Source organism: Pygocentrus nattereri, chromosome 25, assembly GCF_015220715.1.
Source record: "Pygocentrus nattereri isolate fPygNat1 chromosome 25, fPygNat1.pri, whole genome shotgun sequence".
NCBI classification, from domain to species: Eukaryota; Metazoa; Chordata; class Actinopteri; order Characiformes; family Serrasalmidae; genus Pygocentrus; species Pygocentrus nattereri.
Window position 1 is genome coordinate 9,501,671 of NC_051235.1, and position 21,621 is coordinate 9,523,291.

The 21,621-nt window shown below is 40.1% G+C and overlaps 2 protein-coding genes across 6 annotated transcripts in view; one reads left to right on the forward strand and one right to left on the reverse strand.

Moving 5' to 3' along the window:
* Positions 1-3,811, forward strand: part of scml2 (Scm polycomb group protein like 2) — a 47,380-nt gene extending 43,569 nt beyond the window's left edge. For all 5 annotated transcript variants that reach the window (XM_017694647.2, XM_017694646.2, XM_017694648.2 and 2 more), the window contains exons 14-15: positions 276-430; positions 1,455-3,811. In XM_017694647.2, the coding sequence (XP_017550136.2) occupies positions 276-430; positions 1,455-1,580 (281 nt within the window). In that variant the 3' untranslated portion in view covers positions 1,581-3,811. The remainder of the gene's footprint in view (positions 1-275; positions 431-1,454) is intronic.
* On the reverse strand, positions 3,535-16,163 carry si:ch211-161f7.2 (retinoic acid-induced protein 2). The gene is made up of 2 exons (XM_017694589.2): positions 15,938-16,163; positions 3,535-5,782 (listed from the first exon to the last, which is right to left on the reverse strand). Exon 2 carries the CDS (start codon positions 5,765-5,767, stop codon positions 4,268-4,270), a length of 1,500 nt encoding a protein of 499 aa, XP_017550078.1. The 5' UTR covers positions 5,768-5,782; positions 15,938-16,163; the 3' UTR covers positions 3,535-4,267.
* Between the last annotated feature and the right edge of the window lie 5,458 nt (positions 16,164-21,621).

The following is a 21,621-nucleotide window of genomic DNA, read 5'->3' on the forward strand; positions in this document are numbered from 1 at the left end:
TTAGGAAGCTTTATTTTTAAGAGTTTATAAAGCTAGATATTGGCAAAAGATCAGGAGGGGTGTTTGGTTCATTTCTAAGTTCTTTATTGTAAGAAAATACACCAAGTCTTTCACAGTGTGAAGGTTTTGTAGGAGAGTAGGAACTGGTGCGCTGTGTTAGGTCAAAGGCACATGGTAGTTGTTTGGATGTATAACTGAATTTTTAGCCTGTTAATGCTGACTCTCACCTTGTGTTCCTTTGTGTGTATCTGTGTATGTATTTGTCTGGTATTCAGCCGCCAGCTCTACTACGGGTCCCGATCACCAGATGACAGAACGAGAGGCGTCCAATAGAAGCCCATCCTCCTGGAGCATAGAGGAAGTGATGCAATTTGTGCGTGACGCTGACCCTCAGGCACTAGCTCCTCATGCAGAGCTCTTCAGGAAGCACGTATGTACCTTTGTGTTTTTATCAAGACTTCTGAAACATTTAACAAACAAACCTGTTCTGTACACCTCAGAGAAACGTCAAGCACTGCATAACAAGTACCTCAAAGTGTGAATTCACACCATCTGTGAAGCAAATGGTCACCTGACAGTTATAGCTAGTTCCCTGTTTCAGGGCACTGAACATTTAAATCACTGACTAAAACCCACAAAACAGCTGTCCCAAAATCCACATGAGGTATATTGGTTTTGCTTGAGTCCAACATTACGAATTTCTGAATTTATGTACTATACAGTTTACTGGATACGGTCTTTACAGTTGTTCTTGTCTTTTACAGTGTGATGCTACATGTCTTTTAAAATTCAATAAATTTCAGTTGACAGTTTCAGGTTTTACTTTTTATATTGTATTTTTATATTTTTCGTTTTTGCCTAGCAGTAAACCCCAACAGTGCAATGCTTCAAACACTGATACCAGCACAACACTAAACTGACAAATAATATTTGTGTAAACAGTCAAAAAACCTGTACGGGTGGCTCCCTTAATGAGGCGTCTCCAGTACCTTTCAATTGTTGTACGATATTCTGTGGCAGTTATATTTTTCAAGTTGCATCGACTCCATTCACCCTCTGTTGACCTGGTGTTGGCTTTTTATTTTGTTTTCTACTTGACATGTAAAGCTAGAAAAAGGTTTAACTTTGAGTGAAAGTTTGGGAAAGTGAAGGTAATTTACCTTTTAAAACTCGTATCGTGGAGAGCCAGATTCCTGTGGAGTTTGATGATTTTCTTGCTCAAGAACACCTGACTCAACTCCTCAGTGAATTACCAAGGTTAGTTAGTGTGCTTGAAAAGAGAAATCACCAAACTGTGCTGAACGATGGCATCTGGTGGCTAAAATATTGTGCATCATAACAAATGGGTAGTCAGTAACTGCGTCTGAATGATAACCAATGAATGTAGCTACATAGGTGTAGTATCTTATTATTTCCTGATTCTTAATCGCTTTTATGTTGTTTCATTGTTGCAGGAGATTGATGGCAAAGCTTTGATGCTGTTGCGGAGTGACATGATTATGAAATACATGGGGCTGAAGTTGGGCCCCGCCCTCAAACTGTGCCATCACATCGAGAAGCTGAAACAGGGAAAACAGTAGCTGGCTCCACATACATACAGACTCCAGCAGGGGGCGACAGAGTGCCCCAAGTCCTCTTGGAGTCAGAGTTGGAGAGGGACACAGAAGGCGCATGGAATAGATTTGGATGGAACTGGCGTAGACTTGCACATGCTGGCCAAGTAAACACCAAAATTAAGCAGTTCCACAAGCTGCATAAGCGTCGTTCATTGATGTGTGGATGATATAAAGCAAGCACCAACAATCACAAACCACAGTCTTTTACATTGACCAGACTTTTGTGGTTCTTTGAAATTGGGTCTAGAGTGCAGAGCTCCTCAGAGATGAAGGTGGCAAAATGATCTCAGTATGCTGAGACTGTCTCAGATGCAAGTTAGAAACCACCACTAATGACCTCAGAACCTCCTTTTCTAAGAGGGACAAAACAGGCAGCAATTCATAGACGACAAGCTGAATCCCAAAGGGTTTCTTGGTCTAGTGTTCATGCGTAGTGTTGTTATACTGCCCATATGCACAAACAGAACCTTGCTGACTGTTAATAATGACTTACACTGTATTTTTCTTTCCCACTCCTACTGGGAAATCCTGTTGCAGCTGTTGGTAATGACCCATTATATGCTGTTCAGTAGGGTCCACTTTATAACTTTACAATTGTAAAATTTAATGTAGCTTTAGTACAACCAGACAAACTTGACAAAATCTTTGTATGCACCATAAACCAAAAAACAAACATAAAAGGCAGCTCTCCACTTGGAGCTTCGTTCAGATCACTCATACAGTACTGCGCAAAAGTCTTAAGACACCTGAGAAAATTAGATTTAATAAAGCTATTTATTTGGGAGGTTTGTGTTTATTTACTTAGAAAAACAATAATAGACTAATTACAAAGAATATTAATACAAATAGTGAATGTGTGTGTACCATTTCCAAACCTCTCCTTGAGGAAGCCTAGTATTATTTGAGGTTGTCATCTTCCAGTGCCTGATTCATTTAATTCGGGTGTTGAATTAAACAAACTTACGCAATGGCTGTTCTTCAATTTATTACAGCTTTGACAGCAAGGCCTTGCTACTGTTTACTGCATATATGTTTGTAGTTATTTTGTAATAATTGTGTTATACAAACAAGTTATTTTGCAGATAAATGGTTTAAAATCTTTTGCTTAGTTGCCCAAAACTTTTGCATAGTACTGTATATTTTATAAAACACAGTATGACTACCTATACACAGCACAAATAGTCAGTCTTGCCTAAAGCAAACTGAAACACTTATTTATTGCTAAAGACTGTAATTTACTCAGGATGAGGATGGTATTTTTTGCTTTTCATTTATAAGCCACTTGCCATCGTCATCTACCCGTCATGAAAGGAATGACCTGCCTATACAATTCTGTTACAATTCATACAGTTTACATCATGCCATATAGGCCAAAGTTCTAAAGGAATTAGGTGATTTAGATATAAGACACTTTAGATCACAGGCACTGAACACTTCTCTCCGTTTATCCACTGGACTAGCTGTATTAAGGATTCTTTCTATAAAAAGTGTCATTTGGAATTGCCAGAACGGTCTGGTTAGTTGGCTGAATGGAAAATACACACATTGTGCATTTTAGATGGTGGTGGTTTGATTTGAAAACTTCTTCAGTTGCCATTAAAACTGCCTGGAAATTCTTGATGGGGGGGCCTTGTAGCCCAGCATTTCTAATTGCAGTTATATCTGTGAACAGTTTGTCATGTTTAAAAGACATCACACTGGATATGTCTCACATGAAAGTAGGTCCTGTTCTGACATTTTTGCTATCTGATCATTCATATGTTCCACATGTTGTGCCCTGCTAATATCATTTCATTTTTCAGTATTTTAATGTTTGGAACATTTAATCATTTATTTAATGCGTAGCAACCACTCATTTTAAAGAACATGATTTTCTTGTTACTGCAAGAATTTTAAGATTAGCTTTTTTTTATTTAAATTTTTGTATTCATATGTTGTTAGCTTTTTCCACCTAGTTCTTAAGACATCCATACATTACTGTGACTCAGGTTGAAGTAGTTTTCATTTACTGGAATACTTTTCTACAGTAGCATAAATATGTGCCATTGGCCATTTTGCATTATTTTTCCTTCATTTCATGGAACAAAATTGCCTCTTCAAATGTAAGTACTTGAAAACAACATTGTTACATTTTACCACATTTGGAATTGTTGCCATTGCCAGTACAGTTATTTTTATTAAAACTTTTAAAAGAATATTGTCTGTTTGTTATTGTGCTTATTCACAAGGTTGGGTGACTCTGTTGGTGCATCAGGCAGCAATGTAGGAAATATTGAGATATTTTTTGAGGAACATCCACGTGTATTATCTTAAAAACAAAAAGTATATCTGATATTAATTTCAGTTCTTTTAAAGGAGAATTTGACTGAAATTTCTGCTAAATTCAATCACTGAGATGTAAACAAAGTCATTCAGTAAAAATGTTTTCAGCTAAACTTTCACTCAAAACTGTCATAAGACAGTGTGTCCAGCATTAAGTAGCTCTAATTTTATGTGAAGTGTCATATTGTCTGGTTCCTCTCACCACCATTGTGAACGATTGTGACTCAGTAAATTTCACTTGAATGGTGCACTTCACCACAATTTAACTTAAATTTTGAACAGGATTTCTATAACTGAACTGTAGTATGTTATAAGAACCAGAAATATGTCTATTTGGTAGGACGAAATGTTGCCACATGCTGTTTCTTGATCGGGTGAATATTCATACTTCGAGAGGTCACTCTCTTCAGCTTGACCACTCTGTTCTTTAACATGTGTTCCTCTGGCTGCCTTACTAATTCCTCACAGAAGACAGCAGGCATCTGCAGTGGGCCTGTAACTCTGCTATTCTGACCTGCAGACTTTGCTGCGTTTTCAGGAAAGTACTGTTCCTTTGTCCATTTGTACTGCATGCCAAACTCTATATCAGAGTGACTGTTCAAGTGATTGGGCTCATGTCTTCGCGAATACTTTACAGGATGAAAGATTCGCTCTGTCAGTTCTTTATTTGCTGAATAATTCCTATTACATTTCAGCTTGCTGCCAGCGCAGGACTCAAAGTGCGGGTTGTTCGCTACTGACAGGTCCAGAGCAGAGTCTTGCAGAAGAGGGAACTGAACTTTTTGCTTAGCTTGAATTGGAGTAACCTTAATTCTAAGGTCAAGTATTTCTTCCTGGGAAACTGAAGGGAGAGGCAGCCTCGGTAACTGCAGGCAGCGACAGTCAGACTTTGTGCTGTGGGTACTTGTGGGAATGTCAAAGGCATCTTTTGATGTCTGAGTGCTTTTGTTCTTTTTTGTACTGTAGGCTGCACTGGGGGAACTAGAGAGAGCTTTGGACTCTGGAAATGAGACCGGGATTGGGATCGGTATAGGTAGGGGCACTGGTAAAGGGACAATGAGTGGATAAGGCACTAGCAAGGTGGCAGGAGGAACAAGGGAGACCAGTGGTGACCCAGTATAGAGGTAAGGCATAGGGGATTCTTGGGGTAAGAAGGGATTTGATGGGACTGACCTGGTCCCTTGACAAGCTGAGGAATCATAATTTCTTAGAAAATGAAATGGTTCCTGCAAAACAGTTGTAAATTTAGAACAGCGCAAAGCAGAATTGTCTGAGGGTTGAGACAATATATCTGATTTCCCGTTGCCATGCTGAGGTTGACTCAATGGCACAGATTGGTTCTGAGATGGTCCATGGTTCTGCTCAGCTTCTGACAGATACTGCTGTTCTGGGACCAGACATGAGCTCTGGAGGAGAAGTTGGGAGCTTAAACATTGCAAACCTGGCTGATCCAACATTAGTGGTAAAGAGAGGGAGCCTGGACTGGGTGCAATGACTGGTGAGGCTATTGTTGGACCAACCTGGGGGTCTACTCCCCCCGCTACCTGAAGATGAACAGGCAGCACTACTGGACTGCCCCCAAGGCAGAGAGGATGTAGCAAAGAAGTTGCCATTTTGAAAATTAAACCCAGTGAAGTTTCTGAGAGTGGGGTGAACAGGGCAGAGTCTTCGACTGCCACATCTGTGGAAAGGGCTTGTCTCACAGGTTCATTTAAATTGTTGCTCCAGGCCTGAGTAGAGAGAGTCCTGTTGTTTAAAGCCTCTGCTCCTTCAGATGCTTTAGTTTTGATCCCACTGTTTTGATGAATTTTGCTGTGAAGGTCCTCCATGGTGGCCTTGTTTTTCTAGAAAGGAGCAGAATGGGTCATCAGTCAAATGAAAATGATGCATAAATGTACAAATATAAAAAAGTAACTTAAAACAAAATGATGTGTGACCATAACCTAAAGGGTGATTAAAATGGTCAACATAATTTAGTAATTAAGATGTAAATAAAGTTTTTTAGAATAGTTTGATTTGAAATGCACCATTCTAGCGAAGTTCACGATGTACACGATAAGGACCAAATGTCCGAAGCATTTAATTGCTCTAAAAGCAACCTTACAGAAATGTATTGCATAAAACGATTGCCAATACTTTGCCTGATGCCTGAGACACTGTTTTACAATAATTAGATTTTCAGAGTTTTCACAGAAATCAGAGTTGGTAAGTTTCTCTACATTGCATGTTTCTCATCAAAACAATGATACTAAATTATTAAATTACACAGAAATGTTGAAAAACTGGTGGAATCCCCCCTTAACCTGCTGGAGCCTAAACCAAAACAATGACCTTATAATACAGTCTTTATTAAAATGCCTCCTGCACTGATTTAATGAAAGTATTTGCCTCGAAGAGATACTTGCTGACATAGTCCATTAACAACAAAAATAAATAAAATGAAATCCTGTAACTGTCTCCCACCCCTAAACACACACATATATATATATATATATATATATATATATATATATAAATATAAACATGAATATAATGTCAGACTGACAAAGTATTAAACATGAAGAAAACATTTGATTTCTTTTCCTTTCATTTCAAGAGAAATATCAAAAACATCATAGTCTTTGCTCAGTAGAAGCCTCCAAAAAAGCAAATGCAATGATGTGTTTATAATCAATTACGACAACTTAATTCTTTTTGAGTATGTCATGGAAAATATTAAAACTTGTGCAACATTTGAGCAAAAATCAAAGATTTAGATCAATTATAGAGACCCTGTGAACAAGAGCAGCCAGTATACTCATAGTTCTTCTTTAGAGTTGCATGGAAATTTCAGCTACTGAAAATGTTCAAAGGTTTTGGTTTTTAGTGGAAAGAAGAAGAACTATAATGAAAATAAGAAATGCTAACTAAAACCATTGCTTTCTTCACTTTGCTGTGCTGATCAATACTGACACGTTTAAACAGATTGAGCAGCAGCAGATCAACAGTGAAATACTCACATTGTAGCTTAGACCCGTGTTTTATGCATCCTTTAGCTAACATCTTACTCTAGCATAACTAATTTAAAAATACTTTAATGTAAATCACATATTAAACAAGAAAGAAAAAGCTTGTGAATGAACTCCAAGTTGGCTTGACACCATTGCTATGAAATCCCAGGTGGCTGCTAAGGTGTTACTAGGCCATTGCTATGGAATTCCAGGTGGTTGCTAAGATGTAACTAGTCCATTGCTATATTACACCAGGTGGTTGCTATGGTGTAGCTTGGCAGTTGCCATGTTATGGGGAAAAATGTGTTTGAATTAACACTGCAAAAACTACGTCATCGGTCCCAAAAGCACAACTCAACTGTTCCCATTGAGGCTCTATGATGCTGCAAAGTTTTGTGGTTATAGTTTAAAAACTGCAACCCATAAAAACAGTACAAATAAGCATGAAATAATTTGAAGAACAGCAAGTTGCCTTGCAACTTATTACTTAATTCCTTTTAGTAATAAACTTTTCCAGCTCTTGTTTTTCAAGTTGTTACTGCAAACATTGTTTATTAGGTCCAGCTGGACTTAATGACTGTTTCTTGTCTTTAAAAGACGAACACTAAAGTGACCTGGGTAATGAGAGAAACTCCTGACTGCTAGACGCAAGTAGTGATTTCCAAGTGGGACATTAACTATACTGTAGTCCAAGTGTCCAATCTACTCTATATTGCCAAAAGTATTTGCTCGTCTGCCTTCACACACATATGCATCTGAGAGATTCCATTCTTAATCCATAGGGTTTAATATGATGTCGGCACACCCTTTGCAGCTATAACATCTTCAACTCTTCTGGGAAGGCTTTCCACAAGGTTAAGGAGTGTGTTTATGGGAATTTTTGACCATTCTTCCAGAAACACATTTTTGAGGTCAGACACTGATGTTGGATGAGAAGGCCTGTCTTACAGTCTCCACTCTAATTCATCCCAAAGGTGTTCTATCAGGTTGAAGTCAGGACTCTGTGCAGGCCTGTCAAGTTCTTCACACCAAACTCACTCATCCGTGTCTTTACGGACCTTGCTTTGTGCACTAGTGTGCAGTCATGTTGGAACAGGAAGGAGCCGTCCCCAAACTGTTCCCACAAAGTTGGGAGCAAATCTCTTGGTCTGCTGAAGTATTAAGATTTCCTTTCACTGGAACTAAGGGGCCAAGTTCAACTCCTGCAAAAAAACCCCACACCATAATCCCCCCTCCACCAAACTTTACACTTGGCACAATGCAGTCAGACAAGCACCGCTCTCCTGGCAACCCAGACTCGTCCATATGATTACCAGACGGAGAATCCTGATTCGTCACTCCAGAGAACATGTCTCCGCTGCTCTAGAGTCCAGTGGGGGTGCTTTACACCACTACATTCAAGGCTTTGCATTGCACTTGGTGATGTAAAGCTTGGGTGCAGATACTTGACCATAGAAACCCATTCCATGAAGCTCTCTATGCTGTTCTTGAGCTAATGTGAAGGTCACATGAAGTTTGGAGGTCTGTAGCGATTGACTCTGCAGAAAGTTGGAGACCTCTGCGCACTATGCGCCTCAGCATCCGCTGACCCTGCCATGTCATTTTATGTGGCCTACCACTTTGTGGCAGAGTTGCTGTCGTTCCCAATCACTTCCACTTTGTTATAATACCACTGACAGTTGACTGTGGAATATTTAGTAGTGAGGAAATTTCACGACTGGATCACGGTACCACGCTGGAATTCACTGAGCTCCTGAGAGCGACCCATTCTTTCACTAATGTCTGTAGAAGCAGACTGCAGGCCTAGGTGCTTGGTTTTATACACCTGTGGCCATGAAACTGATTGGAACACCTGAATTCAATTATTTGGATGGGTGACTGAATACCTTTGGAAATAAAGTGTACATAGTCCAATCTATATAAGGGCTGGTGTGGCTGCAGGTTTTCATTCCAACAAAGTAGGAGCTCAGCTTTATCAGCTGTTTGAGGCCAACTGATTAAACAAGTGGAATCAAGTGTGCTCCTGCTTTTCATGAATGAAAACCTGCAGTCAGACCAGCCCTTTGCAGGGAGACTGGATGCTCTAGTCTGGCAGTTTATTAACGCCCTGCATTTATCCATTGTTTTAACAGTAAAAGGAATTAAATATTACATGTACATATTATATTTCTTTGACAAGTGGTATAAAATTAAATTATGTTGACGATGCCTTTAAAGGCAGTGACCCACTACTCATACACTCTTATAAATGTTCTGCTGGTACATTTTGTTCACTCCTGCTAAATATTGTGATACAAATTGTGTACTGTGAAAATGTTCTCACCCATCATATTTTTAACATTTTGCCCACTAATACTAAAATGTATTACTGCTTTATAGCTACAGAGCTAAAAACAAGAACAGACTGAGCATGATCTTTCCCTCCCCTCTCCTGCGGTTAAGAGGTTAAGCTCAGGGTAATAGGACCATATGTAGCTGTTTAGGGATAAGCTTTTCATATTAAAGGCCTGAGAGGCCTGCGGTGAACCTCTGGAAAACACACACATACGCAAATACCCAGAAACAATATGGCCAGTTTCCGTCATGGCAATAATGTAGAGCTTAAATCAAACAGTTGGTTTCTCATGTGACAGATCACAGGACGCTTTCTGAACACATAATCAGATCTATAATGAAATAAAAATCTGATGAATTGACATGACTGCTTTTGCCTTGAGTCCATGATTAGTTTATGGTCTCGCTCATGCGCGGAATATGTTGTTCCAGCCTGGTTTTTTCCAGAAACTGAAAAGTGCTACTCGTCTGCACACAGCAGAGTGGCACTTTTTTGACAGGATTGAGTTTAATTTCCTTACCCCTCTGTTGCTTTACATGCATGTGCCAGCCCATGAACTGATTTAATCAATCAACCATAAATTCAAGATTTTTTTTAAACCCTTGGAAAATAAACACACATAACTGACACTACTAGTATCGTGAATTCTACTTTATGGGCCTGAGAAGTATTAAAAGGCCTGCCAAGAACTCCAGAATAAATGGCACAAATAAAAAAGACCTTTCAAATGGTAAATCAGAGTTGGAAAAGCTAGAAGGTAGCTAGCTGACTGCACCGATGATTTACCCAAGCTGAAACTATTCTCTGGTGAATGACCTGTCATAAAGCTGAGATTTCAACGATTCAGCGTTTCCAAACACACCAAGTACCTGCCAGCGAGACGGCCTTTTTTCTGTGCATGTCTTCCCCGAAACTGAACATGTATCCAAACATCATTCACTTTCAATTAAACTATACAGTGGGGGAAAAAAGAACATACAGTGAAAAAACAACGTCAGTGATCTTTGGCATAGACACTGCAAGTCTCTGAAGGGATGGAACACCATTTTCCCAAAAAATATTCCCTCCATTAGTGCTCTAATAACAGTGGTGGAGAGCACATTTTACACACTGGTGCAAAACCTCCCACAGGTGTTCAATAAGGTTGAGACCTGGTGACCACGAAGGCAATAACGTATGATTTACATCATTTTTAATACTCATCAAATCATTCAGTATCCACTTATTTAGCAACTCATACCTTGTGGAGGGGGTCATCCTGTAAGAGACCCCTCCCATTAAGACACATTAATCCCATTAATCACAGAATAAGTAATCAGTCAGAATAACCTACTGATTTGCAGTGACCCTCCTCTTTAAGGGGAAAAATGGACTTAAACCATGCAAGCAAAATGCCACATGCAGTATAACACAGGCACTGGACCATTGTATCATTGTAGGGGTCAAAATTCAGGCCTGGATAACTCCACATGTTTGCAGACCAGTGCCTGTGGTTTTTGCACCACTGAACTCAAAAAACGCACTCGTCTTTGTAACGAGGGGTTTATGCACTGCGACTATAATATCCCTCTCTGTACAGTTGTAGATGAACTGTTCTTGCCTTCACAGTCAGATCATGTCCTGAACTGACATCCTCTGTCACCTGAGGAGCTCCAGGGTCACTGAATGTGCACTTTTGACCGCAATTTCCATTCACTTTCCAATCGGACTCCCATGCTTCTAAAGGCAGATGTCACTTTAGACACAGCTCTTATTAAAACAGTCACTTGAGTAGTTTTTGTGATTGAAAGAGGGTTCAGTATTGGGGTACAGATGGTGAGAACTTCAAAGTCACTTGGGTCTTTTATTCTTCCCATCTTGATACAAAATCGAGGTTAACTTGGCCTGCTTAACATTTAGTATGGTAGGATAACTCACTGTATTCTGCAGTACACCTGTTTTGGAAGCATTTGCATGTGTTTTGTTTCTCCACTTACTTATTCAGGTTTTTTGTTTAATTTGTCACCAAACTGTAGTTTACAGTTACACTCTTGAAATGCACTATTCACTCTCTTTTCCATTTGTTCATGTGCTGTGCAGGCTGCATTCCTGTCCTCTGCATACTTGACTTATGCTAAATAAAGCAGACTTTAATGAATGAGGCAAAGCACAACTACGATACAGACAGGACAGCAAATGTTAACGAGAAAAGAGTATGTGTGGAGACAGAAAGTTGTGCCTGTCTGCACATCCACAGATTCGGTTCGTCTGCACTGTCTCAACACATGCATAAATCACCGCCTGCTCTAACTATCTCCAGCAGAAACCGGCCCTGGTTTGGATTACAAAGCAATAAGCAAATCTGGACAATAAGAGGAGACAGGCCTCACAAAATATCGGCTGCTTTTTCAATGAAATCTTTACTGCTTTGACAATCTCCTAAAAGTCCTTCAGTCTAACCTGGGGTGAGAAAAAAAAAACTCTTCCTGTAATTTAAACTTCAGGAGATGTTACTGGAGAAAGTGGATCATTAGTTCACATCGGCATTGAATCCAAAGCACTTTGAGAAAGTCACAAAACATGAACCAAGTCCAGAAATGCATGGAAAAACTTTACTCACTGTCTGGACTGAATTTGTAACTAAATTGATTCTGTTTGTCATTGAGTACGATTGAGAAGGATTATTTTAACACTTAATTGAAAAACCTGAGTTTTCAGAAAAGGCCAAATCATAAAAAAGGTTTTTAGGTTTTTTCAAAATTTCTACATAATTGCTGTAAATGGATGTAAAGTCAAAAAGCCACTAAAAGCTCCCTCACAGACAGTTATTACATGAAATGGTTATGTATATGCTACTTGGTGGTTGTAAGGCCAAACAGTCCCCAGAGAACCCAGAAAACTTTAACAGATATACCACTACTTTACCACTGTCATATAAAAACCCTGAATTGTAGGCTGACTGGTGCTTTTGAATAGTAAGTAAAGTGGCTATATCGGTGTTGCAGACATCGTGATCCCTGTTTCCTATCACCACCATTGTAAAGAAATTGGAGTAGGCAAGTTCATCTAGAGTAAACCGTTCAACATCAACCCACTTCGAATGACTTTGTTTACATCTCGACCACTAAATTATGCAGTTTTTCAAATCAATTATAACAATAACAGAGCATGCGTAGTCTTTTAGACTATTTACTTAGTCTTTTAGACTATTCTGAGATTCTAAAATGTACTGGAAAAGAAGCTTTTTGAAGGCATCATTAAAACAATTACAAAAACATGCATGTGTCTATCAGGCTCTATTTCTTGCTGTAAAAACTGCAGATTAACTGAGAACATAAATTTTATGATTTTTTTACATCATCAAACAAGTTAGATTCTGATGGGTTTGACTTGACATGCTTAGGCCCCATTAACAAACTAGATGTGAAAAGCTAAATGTCTGCTTAGTAACTAGAAGCAATGACCACAAGAATGAATATTGCAGGCTTTGTGCCACAGCAGGCCAGGCTGTGGTTATAATCAGAGGATTCGGCTCTTCAGTGCTGTGTTTCAGTTTCCTAATAGTGCTCCTCTGGGCCAAACCTTAATGGGCTGAATATGATGTATGTGGAACTTAATGGCTTCCATGTGGAAAGCCACTGGGCCAACAGAAGAAAGGCTGACACCATTTAGATTATGGGTGAAAAATGACCCTTTATAGGTGCAAAGAGCAGCCATTATAACAAACATGATTATATTGGGCTTTGAGAAGTAGTACAGCCATAACGTTACATGTGGTGGCACATTATCTTCAATCTCAGCACATTAGTATTAGTGATGCACACACTCAGTAAGCTAACACTGGGTACTATGTTATCAGCAGTGAAGTGTATCAGCACCGAAACAAATGACTGCTAGTGGAAATTAGCATAAAATGAATAAAGCAACAGGAAAGGTCCATTTAAAGTACATCATAGTAAGATCTTTGCTCGGAGACATGCACAACATCACACACAGCTGTTCTGCATAAGCAGTATGTGACAGTAGTGCGTTAATCAAAGATGAGGTAATTGTAGCTTGAATAGAGCAAGTCCAAGTATAGTCCGCTCACATTTGGCTGCCCGTTTGATCGGACAACTCTGTCCAGACTCTTTCGATTCAGAGCAATGGCACTATCTGCACAGTGTGTTAGGAGCAACCTAACCCTCGGGGTACAAATGCCTGCGTAAAAAGGTACATCATGTTGTGGTATTTACCATGTATTTGAGTGAAAAAGACCAGGGTGAATTCCATGGCCTTTGCCATAATGGCTTCCACGTTTCAGTTACAGCGTCCTTTGTATCGCTTCTGGAGATTTCGCTTTCACAATGCTGTTACTGAATCAGCCGAGGAAAGTACTGCATGTATATGAAGCACCAACACTTTGAAAATGATTCTTTTATTCTTTAATACTAGTATCTGGAATACATACTCAGAATAAAGGAATTAAGCATCTGTATTGAGTCTAATTTTTGTAAAGGCTGTATTCAGAATAGTCACCATTCTCACATTCTTAGGAGAATACTTTTAGAACACTAACCCACTAATTAAAACAAATATACGTAAAATGTTTAAGAAAAAAAACTAAACTGTTCTGAGTCATTGCATGGCGTGTAGAAAATATGCCTGTTAGACAAACTATGACCTCAATTAACAGCTTCTTTACAAGCACTTAAGTTCCTGCTAAAGACTGAGTAGACTGATAAATCAATGTGATATGCCAGGTTTTAATACCAGCATTACTGAGCTCTTCTGGGGGATCCTTGTACAATCTCCTCAGGAGCGGACAAGTGACGAGCTTAGCTTCGGGTTTTTACTGGAGATCGTGGGAGCCGCAGTGTACTGAAGCAGGCAAGGAGAGAGAAAAAAAAAATTTTTTACGACTTCAATCAAATGATAAGTATTTTTTATGAACTATATTAACAGAGGACTTGTGTGAAGAAAACCGCAAAACCGCTAGTAATATATTTAATTGTATATATATATATATATATTCTAAATGTGCAAATCTCAAAAACCCTTATTTAACTGAAAATAGCACAAAGTCAACATACCAAATGTTGAAACAGAAATTTTACTGTTTTTGGAAAAATATATGCCCATTTTAAATTTGATGCCAGCAACACATTTAAAAAAAGTTGGGACAGGAGCAACAAAAGTTTCGAATAGTCGAATAGTGCAAGAATTCAAGAGGCTTCAACAACTGACATGTTATTTGTGTACTACAATTAAATATTGGGTTAAACTGATTTGCACATGGTTGCAAAATTTATTTTTATTTCAGTAGTAGCTCATATTTTGACTATTTTTTTTTTATGTATTGTAATGGAATACATTTGAGTGTATTCAGTATTCAGCTATCACTACTGATTCAAAGTATTCTGCCCAACTTTGCCCATTTCTCCCTATGCTATATTCTCAGAATAACTGAAGAAAATATCTACACCATTAACAAGTACGGCAGCAGGTCATTATAAACAGGCCTACCGGATAAGCACAGTGTTTCCTAAACGAACAAATCGATGTAACATCCTTAAAGGAGAATACAACAGTGATAGACAATATAGTGGTGGTGATGGAAACTTCCAAAGCATTCCATGCCTTTAAAAGCTACATCAAAGGACGCTGTAACACAAAATGAATACAAATACATTGTCTAATGGCAGAAATATTATGTTATATGCTTTGTGATACGCTTTTGGCCTTAAATTGATGGTGAAGGTATTGTGAGGCAAACTAGTACCCAAGAAATATTTTTTTACCACTATTTTACCATTATCAACATTACATATCAAGACTCAGAAAACGTGTAGGTTCACTGGTCGTTTTGGATACTAAATAAAATGTCTATTGTAGTGACTGGGACGCCTGGTACCCTTGCCTATCACTGTAAAGAAAACGGAGTCTCTACAATGGACATACATGTCATATCAAACCACCCTGAACGAGTTTGTTAACGGTTAAACTGCGATTTTAAAAATATTAGTGGAGTTCCCCTTTAAACCGGCTGACGATTCATAAGTGGACTGAAATGTGTTTCCTCAGTTTCTTCAGTCACTTTCACACAGAAATGTGACTTCTGCTGCGCCGTCCTGTCGGCAGGCTTTCAAAGGAATCATCGAAAAGCTGACTGGAGCGATTTAATGAGAAAAACATTTCAGTAAAACCCGTAAAAAATGAAATACAATGTATTTCATCAAATCACCTGTTCATTTCAAATACGTTGGCTCCCGTGTGAGATATTAGTCTGGGCTATTGCATGACGTCAGAGCAGACAGCTCTGAATACACCGAGTTGATTTGGCTTTAATTTTGATTTTGATTGATTTCAATTTAATCCACATGTCGTTCTTTGGGGATGTGTCTTCCCCTCAGAACACAGGCTATTGCGAGAGCACGATAACGCACTTGTAGCTTTGTAGCCTGTATGTTTTTTTTAAACGTTCTCACTCCTCCAGTGTCGCGAAAACGTTCACAGAAAACGTCTGAGTTACCTCTTTAGAGCTCTTTAGGCTCATAAACACACAAGTCACGAACTATCACGCACCAAAATACCAGGATACCAACACAGGTTAACATGGCGTCTTTAAAAAGAGCACGCTGAAGCTTTTCTAAATGCTCTCCAGTTATCAGTTTATCAAGCCAGTCAAGTCCCCGGCCAGTCTCTTCAGTGCTTACCTTTACTGCCCTCGGCGTGAACCCCCGGTTTAAATGCGCTCTTTAGACGTCCTCACATGCACCACGTTCGCCATGGTATGGTGGCAATTCTGTGAAACTATTTGTCAAGTTTTCTTACTTGCCAGACATTTTTTATATTTCGACCTTCTGGACAAACCGCCTTCTCATCCTTCTCCTGGTGGAGGAGCGCGCTGTGAGAGCAAAATGCGGTTTCCCCACCCGTATTCTGTACCCTGCGCTATGATTGGCTAGAAGCTCAGTGCCGCGTTGTAGTTTGGTTAGCAGCTCAAAGACCCGTTCTAGGATTTGTTGGTTCATAACTGGCTAATTGCTCATAGTCCTAATCATTTATATCCCTGTGCTACAACTGCCGAGTCGCTGATATGCCTGTAGTGGGCCTGGCTAGCAGATCATAGCTCAGCTCTGACTGGTTAGCTCACAGCCCTGTGTTAGGATAGGCTTTAGCTCATGGCCCGTACTGAGATTGGCTAATTGCTCATAGCCCATACTGACATTGGCCAGTAGCTCATGGTCCTGTGCTGGGACTGGATAATAGCTCATGGTCCTGTGTTAGGATTGGGTAGTAGCTCATGGTCCTGTGTTAGGATTGGGTAGTAGCTCATGGTCCTGTGCTGGGACTGAGTAGTAGCTCATGGTCCTGTGCTGGGACTGAGTAGTAGCTCATGGTCCTGTGTTAGGATTGGGTAGTAGCTCATGGTCCTGTGCTGGGACTGAGTAGTAGCTCATGGTCCTGTGTTAGGATTGGGTAGTAGCTCATGGTCCTGTGCTGGGACTGGCTAGTAGCTCAAGGTCCTGTGTTAGGATTGGGTAGTAGCTCATGGTCCTGTGTTAGGATTGGGTAGTAGCTCATGGTCCTGTGCTGGGACTGAGTAGTAGTTCATGGTCCTGTGTTAGGATTGGGTAGTAGCTCATGGTCCTGTGCTGGGACTGGCTAGTAGCTCAAGGTCCTGTGTTAGGATTGGGTAGTAGCTCATGGTCTTGTGCTGGGACTGAGTAGTAGCTCATGGTCCTGTGCTGAGACTGAGTAGTAGCTCATGGTCCTGTGTTAGGATTGGGTAGTAGCTCATGGTCCTGTGCTGGGACTGAGTAGTAGCTCATGATCCTGTGCTGAGACTGAGTAGTAGCTCATGGTCCTGTGTTAGGATTGGGTAGTAGCTCATGGTCTTGTGCTGGGACTGAGTAGTAGCTCATGGTCCTGTGTTAGGATTGGGTAGTAGCTCATGGTCCTGTGCTAGGATTGGGTAGTAGCTCATGGTCTTGTGCTGGGACTGAGTAGTAGCTCATGGTCCTGTGCTGGGACTGAGTAGTAGCTCATGGTCCTGTGTTAGGATTGGGTAGTAGCTCATGGTCCTGTGCTAGGATTGGGTAGTAGCTCATGGTCTTGTGCTGGGACTGAGTAGTAGCTCATGGTCCTGTGCTGGGACTGAGTAGTAGCTCATGGTCCTGTGTTAGGATTGGGTAGTAGCTCATGGTCTTGTGCTGGGACTGAGTAGTAGCTCATGGTCCTGTGCTGGGACTGAGTAGTAGCTCATGGTCCTGTGTTAGGATTGGGTAGTAGCTCATGGTCTTGTGCTGGGACTGAGTAGTAGCTCATGGTCTTGTGCTGGGACTGAGTAGTAGCTCATGGTCCTGTGTTAGGATTGGGTAGTAGCTCATGGTCCTGTGCTGGGACTGAGTAGTAGCTCATGGCCCTGTGTTAGGATTGGGTAGTAGCTCATGGTCCTGTGCTGGGACTGAGTAGTAGCTCATGGTCCTGTGTTAGAATGGGGTAGTAGCTCATAATTGGTCTCGTCATCCTATTAAGGTCATGATCCTGTAGTCAGGATATAAAACTAGATATAAAGCTATTTCTATCCGTTTCTTTTTGAAAACACTGATAGTAACATTTACTTCTATTGTAAAGAAACAGTGTTACTTCTTACAACACTGTGACCAGAAAATATGTGTAATATTAAATTCAGTCTCTTTCTTTCTTCAGTATTTGTGACCAAAGTGTTGACATTTTTCTAAATTCTAGCCAAATGATTAACCCTTTAAATAATGACATGAACCAGTGATTACAGGAAATATTAAATTAGCTCTGAATCCATTTGTTACTGGGTTAGTTTTAATATGTGATGTTGAATATGAGCAAATAGCACGTCTTGTTTATGTCTGAGTTTCACCAGGCTGTATTGGTATATGGCACTGTCCTATTATTAGCCTCGTAATTGAATTAGGTTTGGAGAACGCATAAAGACGGGAAGGAATTTGTCTGAAGTGATGGTGGTCTGTTGTCTCTGAAAGGCTCATTGTTTCACTGTTCACCTCAAAGACTGCCACGACCTTCCGTGTCCTAAAGCCTGGGGGTTGGTGGGGGTGGGTTGGTTCGGGGGGGGGTGTCTTGACTAAAGACCAGTCTCCTCAGTCAGACTCTAACCAAATCTCATCAAGAGGCTTAATCTTATCAATGGCAGTAGTTTCCTACAAAGTGTTAAAACAGTGTGGCTTATTGTGCGGCCTCTCTACAGAAGAGTGTGGAGCTAGTCCTTGATGTATTACTCACTCTGAGTGACAGATGGATAGGGTTTGGTTTTTCACAGGGTTTTGTGACTGACTTACGAGGAGATGATTGCCATGGTTTTGAAGGAAGTCGTAGAAAATGGTCTCACAACCATAAACCATAAGCCACAGCTGGGCCATCAGCCATTGCTAGCGCTGCTGTCATGTCTGTGGTCAAAACCTACTTGCTCAGTCATATTTTAAGTTCACTACATTGCACAAAAACAGCTCACTGATTTTTACAACATCCTCAAATGACTTGGTCTTGCTCATATCTCACACTCTGTTATTATAAATCATGAGAGAAAGGCCCACCGCAAAAATGATATCCTGGCGAGTGAAATCATCTTAAATCTAGTCAGTATGTCAAATACTGAGGCTGTTGTATGAAAAAGGAACAATGTCCATTTACTGTAAACTTTACCTTACGCATTCACGGGTTTAGTGTGTACAGAATGAAATATATAAATGTATGGCAGAAAAATCAGAACAGCCAGCTTTGCTTTTATAGCACAAAGAGGAAAATCTTACAGAAGGCATTTTTCAAGGGAAGATGAAGCCCCCCCTACCTGGGTTAAGAAGCCCCCCTGGTGAATTTGGCGTTATCATCTAGGTTTTACAGACTGTTAAAATTTTATTTTAATAACATTAAAATGTTATTAATCAAAGTACAACAAAATATTATATTTTAAAGAAACTGAGGCCTAAATTACATCTTAATGGTACCATGTTATTTTAATAAGCACTGACAAGATAAGATAGGGCTTTATTGTCATTCACATCACATGTGGTACATGAGGTGGAACGAAACATTGTACTCACGGTCCAGTTAACTCCCAAAGTGACAAACAATAAACAATAAATAGAAGGTGCATAAAGGGGAGGACAGATAACAGCAGCATGGACCACAGCAGTATGAGTATGAGGTAGAAGGTGTACATCTTAATACTGGTAATGTATAAATTGACATGTGTAGGCATGATGTAGTGGAGGCATTGATTCAGTACAGCAGCAATAAATAAGTGGACATGAAGTGTCATTGCAGTGATTGTTCAGTTGGAATTTGAGAGTCTTACAGCTTCAGAGAAGAAGCTGTTTCTCAGTCTGGTAGTTTTGCTGTTAATGCTCCGCAACCTCCTACCTGAGGGGAGTGGAACAAAAAGTGTGTGTGCTGGGTGAGTGGGGTCCTTCATGATGCCAGTTGCCCTTTTCCTGCATCTAGAGGTGTAAATGTCCATGGTGGTGGGAAGGCTGACTCTAACAGTCCTCTGTGCAGCCTTCACCACCCTCTGCAGAGCTTTCCTTTCTGCCACAGAGCAGCTTCCGTGCCACACAGTGATGCTGGAGCACAGAACGCTCTCCACCACACATCTGTAAAATGAGGTGAGGACTGAGCTCCAGCACACCTCAGCCTTCTGAGGAAGTAAAGGTGCTGATGTGCCTTCCTGATCAGGCTTGAAGTGTTATTACTCCAGTGTCTTGTTACTTAGGTGTACGCCCAAGTACCTATAACTGGAGACCACTTCCACTGCAGATCCTCCGATGTGTAGGGGGAGGGAAGGGATGGTATTGCTCCTTCTGAAATCCACAATCATCTCCTTTGTCTTCTTCACGTTGATGTAGAGATTGTTCTCTCTACACCAACTCTCCAGCTGCTCCACCTCCTGTCTATAGCCAGACTCATCACTATTTGTGATGCATCCAACCACAGCCATGTTGTCCCGCAAACTTTACAATATGACAGCCTGGATGGACAGCTGAACAGTCTTGTGAAAACAGTGTAAACAGGAGGGGGCTCAGCACACAGCCCTGAGGGGAGCTGGTGCTGAGGATGATGGTGGAGGAGGAGATGTTGTGGATCCTCACAGACTGCGGCCTGTTAGTCAGGAAGTCCAGGACCCAATTACAGAGAGAGGTGCTCAGTCCAAGTGTGTGAAGTTTGTAAGCCAGGGTCTGGGGAATCATCGTGTAAAGGCAGATGTGAAATCCACAAAGAGCATACGGACGTAAGAATCTTTACTCTCCAGGTGGGTGAGGGCAGTGTGGACCACAGAGGAGATGGAGATGACAAAACACTTTTGTTCAATTTTTGCAATCATGCTAGGTCATATATCAAATAGTTATTGTGATTATATTTATTAGATAATGTTATAATTTAACTCCATTTCATCTTCTTCTTATTTTGTCTTATGAACATCGTCGCTTCTTGATTTCAGTTTTATGTGATTTTTTTTTCTGTGTTTCTGGGTTCTCTGTTTTACTCTGTTTCTCTATTGTTTCACTATGCTTACATGTTTCTAAGTGTTTCTCCTCATTTCACAGTGCTTTATTTATCATTTCTGTTCTGTTTTATTTTTTCTCTTTCCTAGACACAGATTGTTTAGTCCTGGCTACTGGAAATAGGAAAGTCTAGGATTAGGCTTAATCAAGGTCTGAGCAACAGGCCCTACTTGTTTTATTATGCTTATATTCTCAGCTTATCTGCTCTTTTTGCTACAGCACTTTGGGCCTTTTAGAAATAAAACCTCCTTTAATTACTTCCTCTTCTTCTTCTTCTTCTTCTTCTTCTTCTTATTATTATTATTATAACCGACTGCTAGCTAGTCAGTGAAGTAAGTCTTCATGTTGAAACTTGTAATAAATACTATTTTTGTGGCAATATGCTTAAGGGGGCATTCGTTTGGGAATGATTCTTACCCCAAAGATCTAACTTCACACTTTCACTTCAATATAATAAAAAAATAAGTGAACAATAAGTGACAAACATTTTGTCTCCCAACCCCCATTAGTCATGTACATATTTTAAAAATTGTTCTTGTACACTCTAAAAAGTGGTGTTAAATAACAACACACTCACTTGTGTTACCTGTTTTAACCCTTTTTGTGTCATAGTGCTTTCTGATTTAACACCTTCTGCATTAAAGGTAACACAAAATGTGTTGTTTCCAACTGAGCAGACTGATGTGTCCAGGTAGAGACCGAATGTGTTGTTTTTTAACACATCTGTTTTAAGAGTATTTATATAAACACATAGATCACTGTTATCTGAGGACAAATGTAAGGGGAGCAAATCCCAGAACGTCAGACTTAATTAGACCACAGATTTTCAGTAAATGTGTGAA

Coding starts and splice junctions, on each gene's coding strand:
- si:ch211-161f7.2 (XM_017694589.2), bottom strand. CDS start 5,767: ATGGAGGACCTTCACAGCAAAATTCATCAAAACAGTGGGATCAAAACT.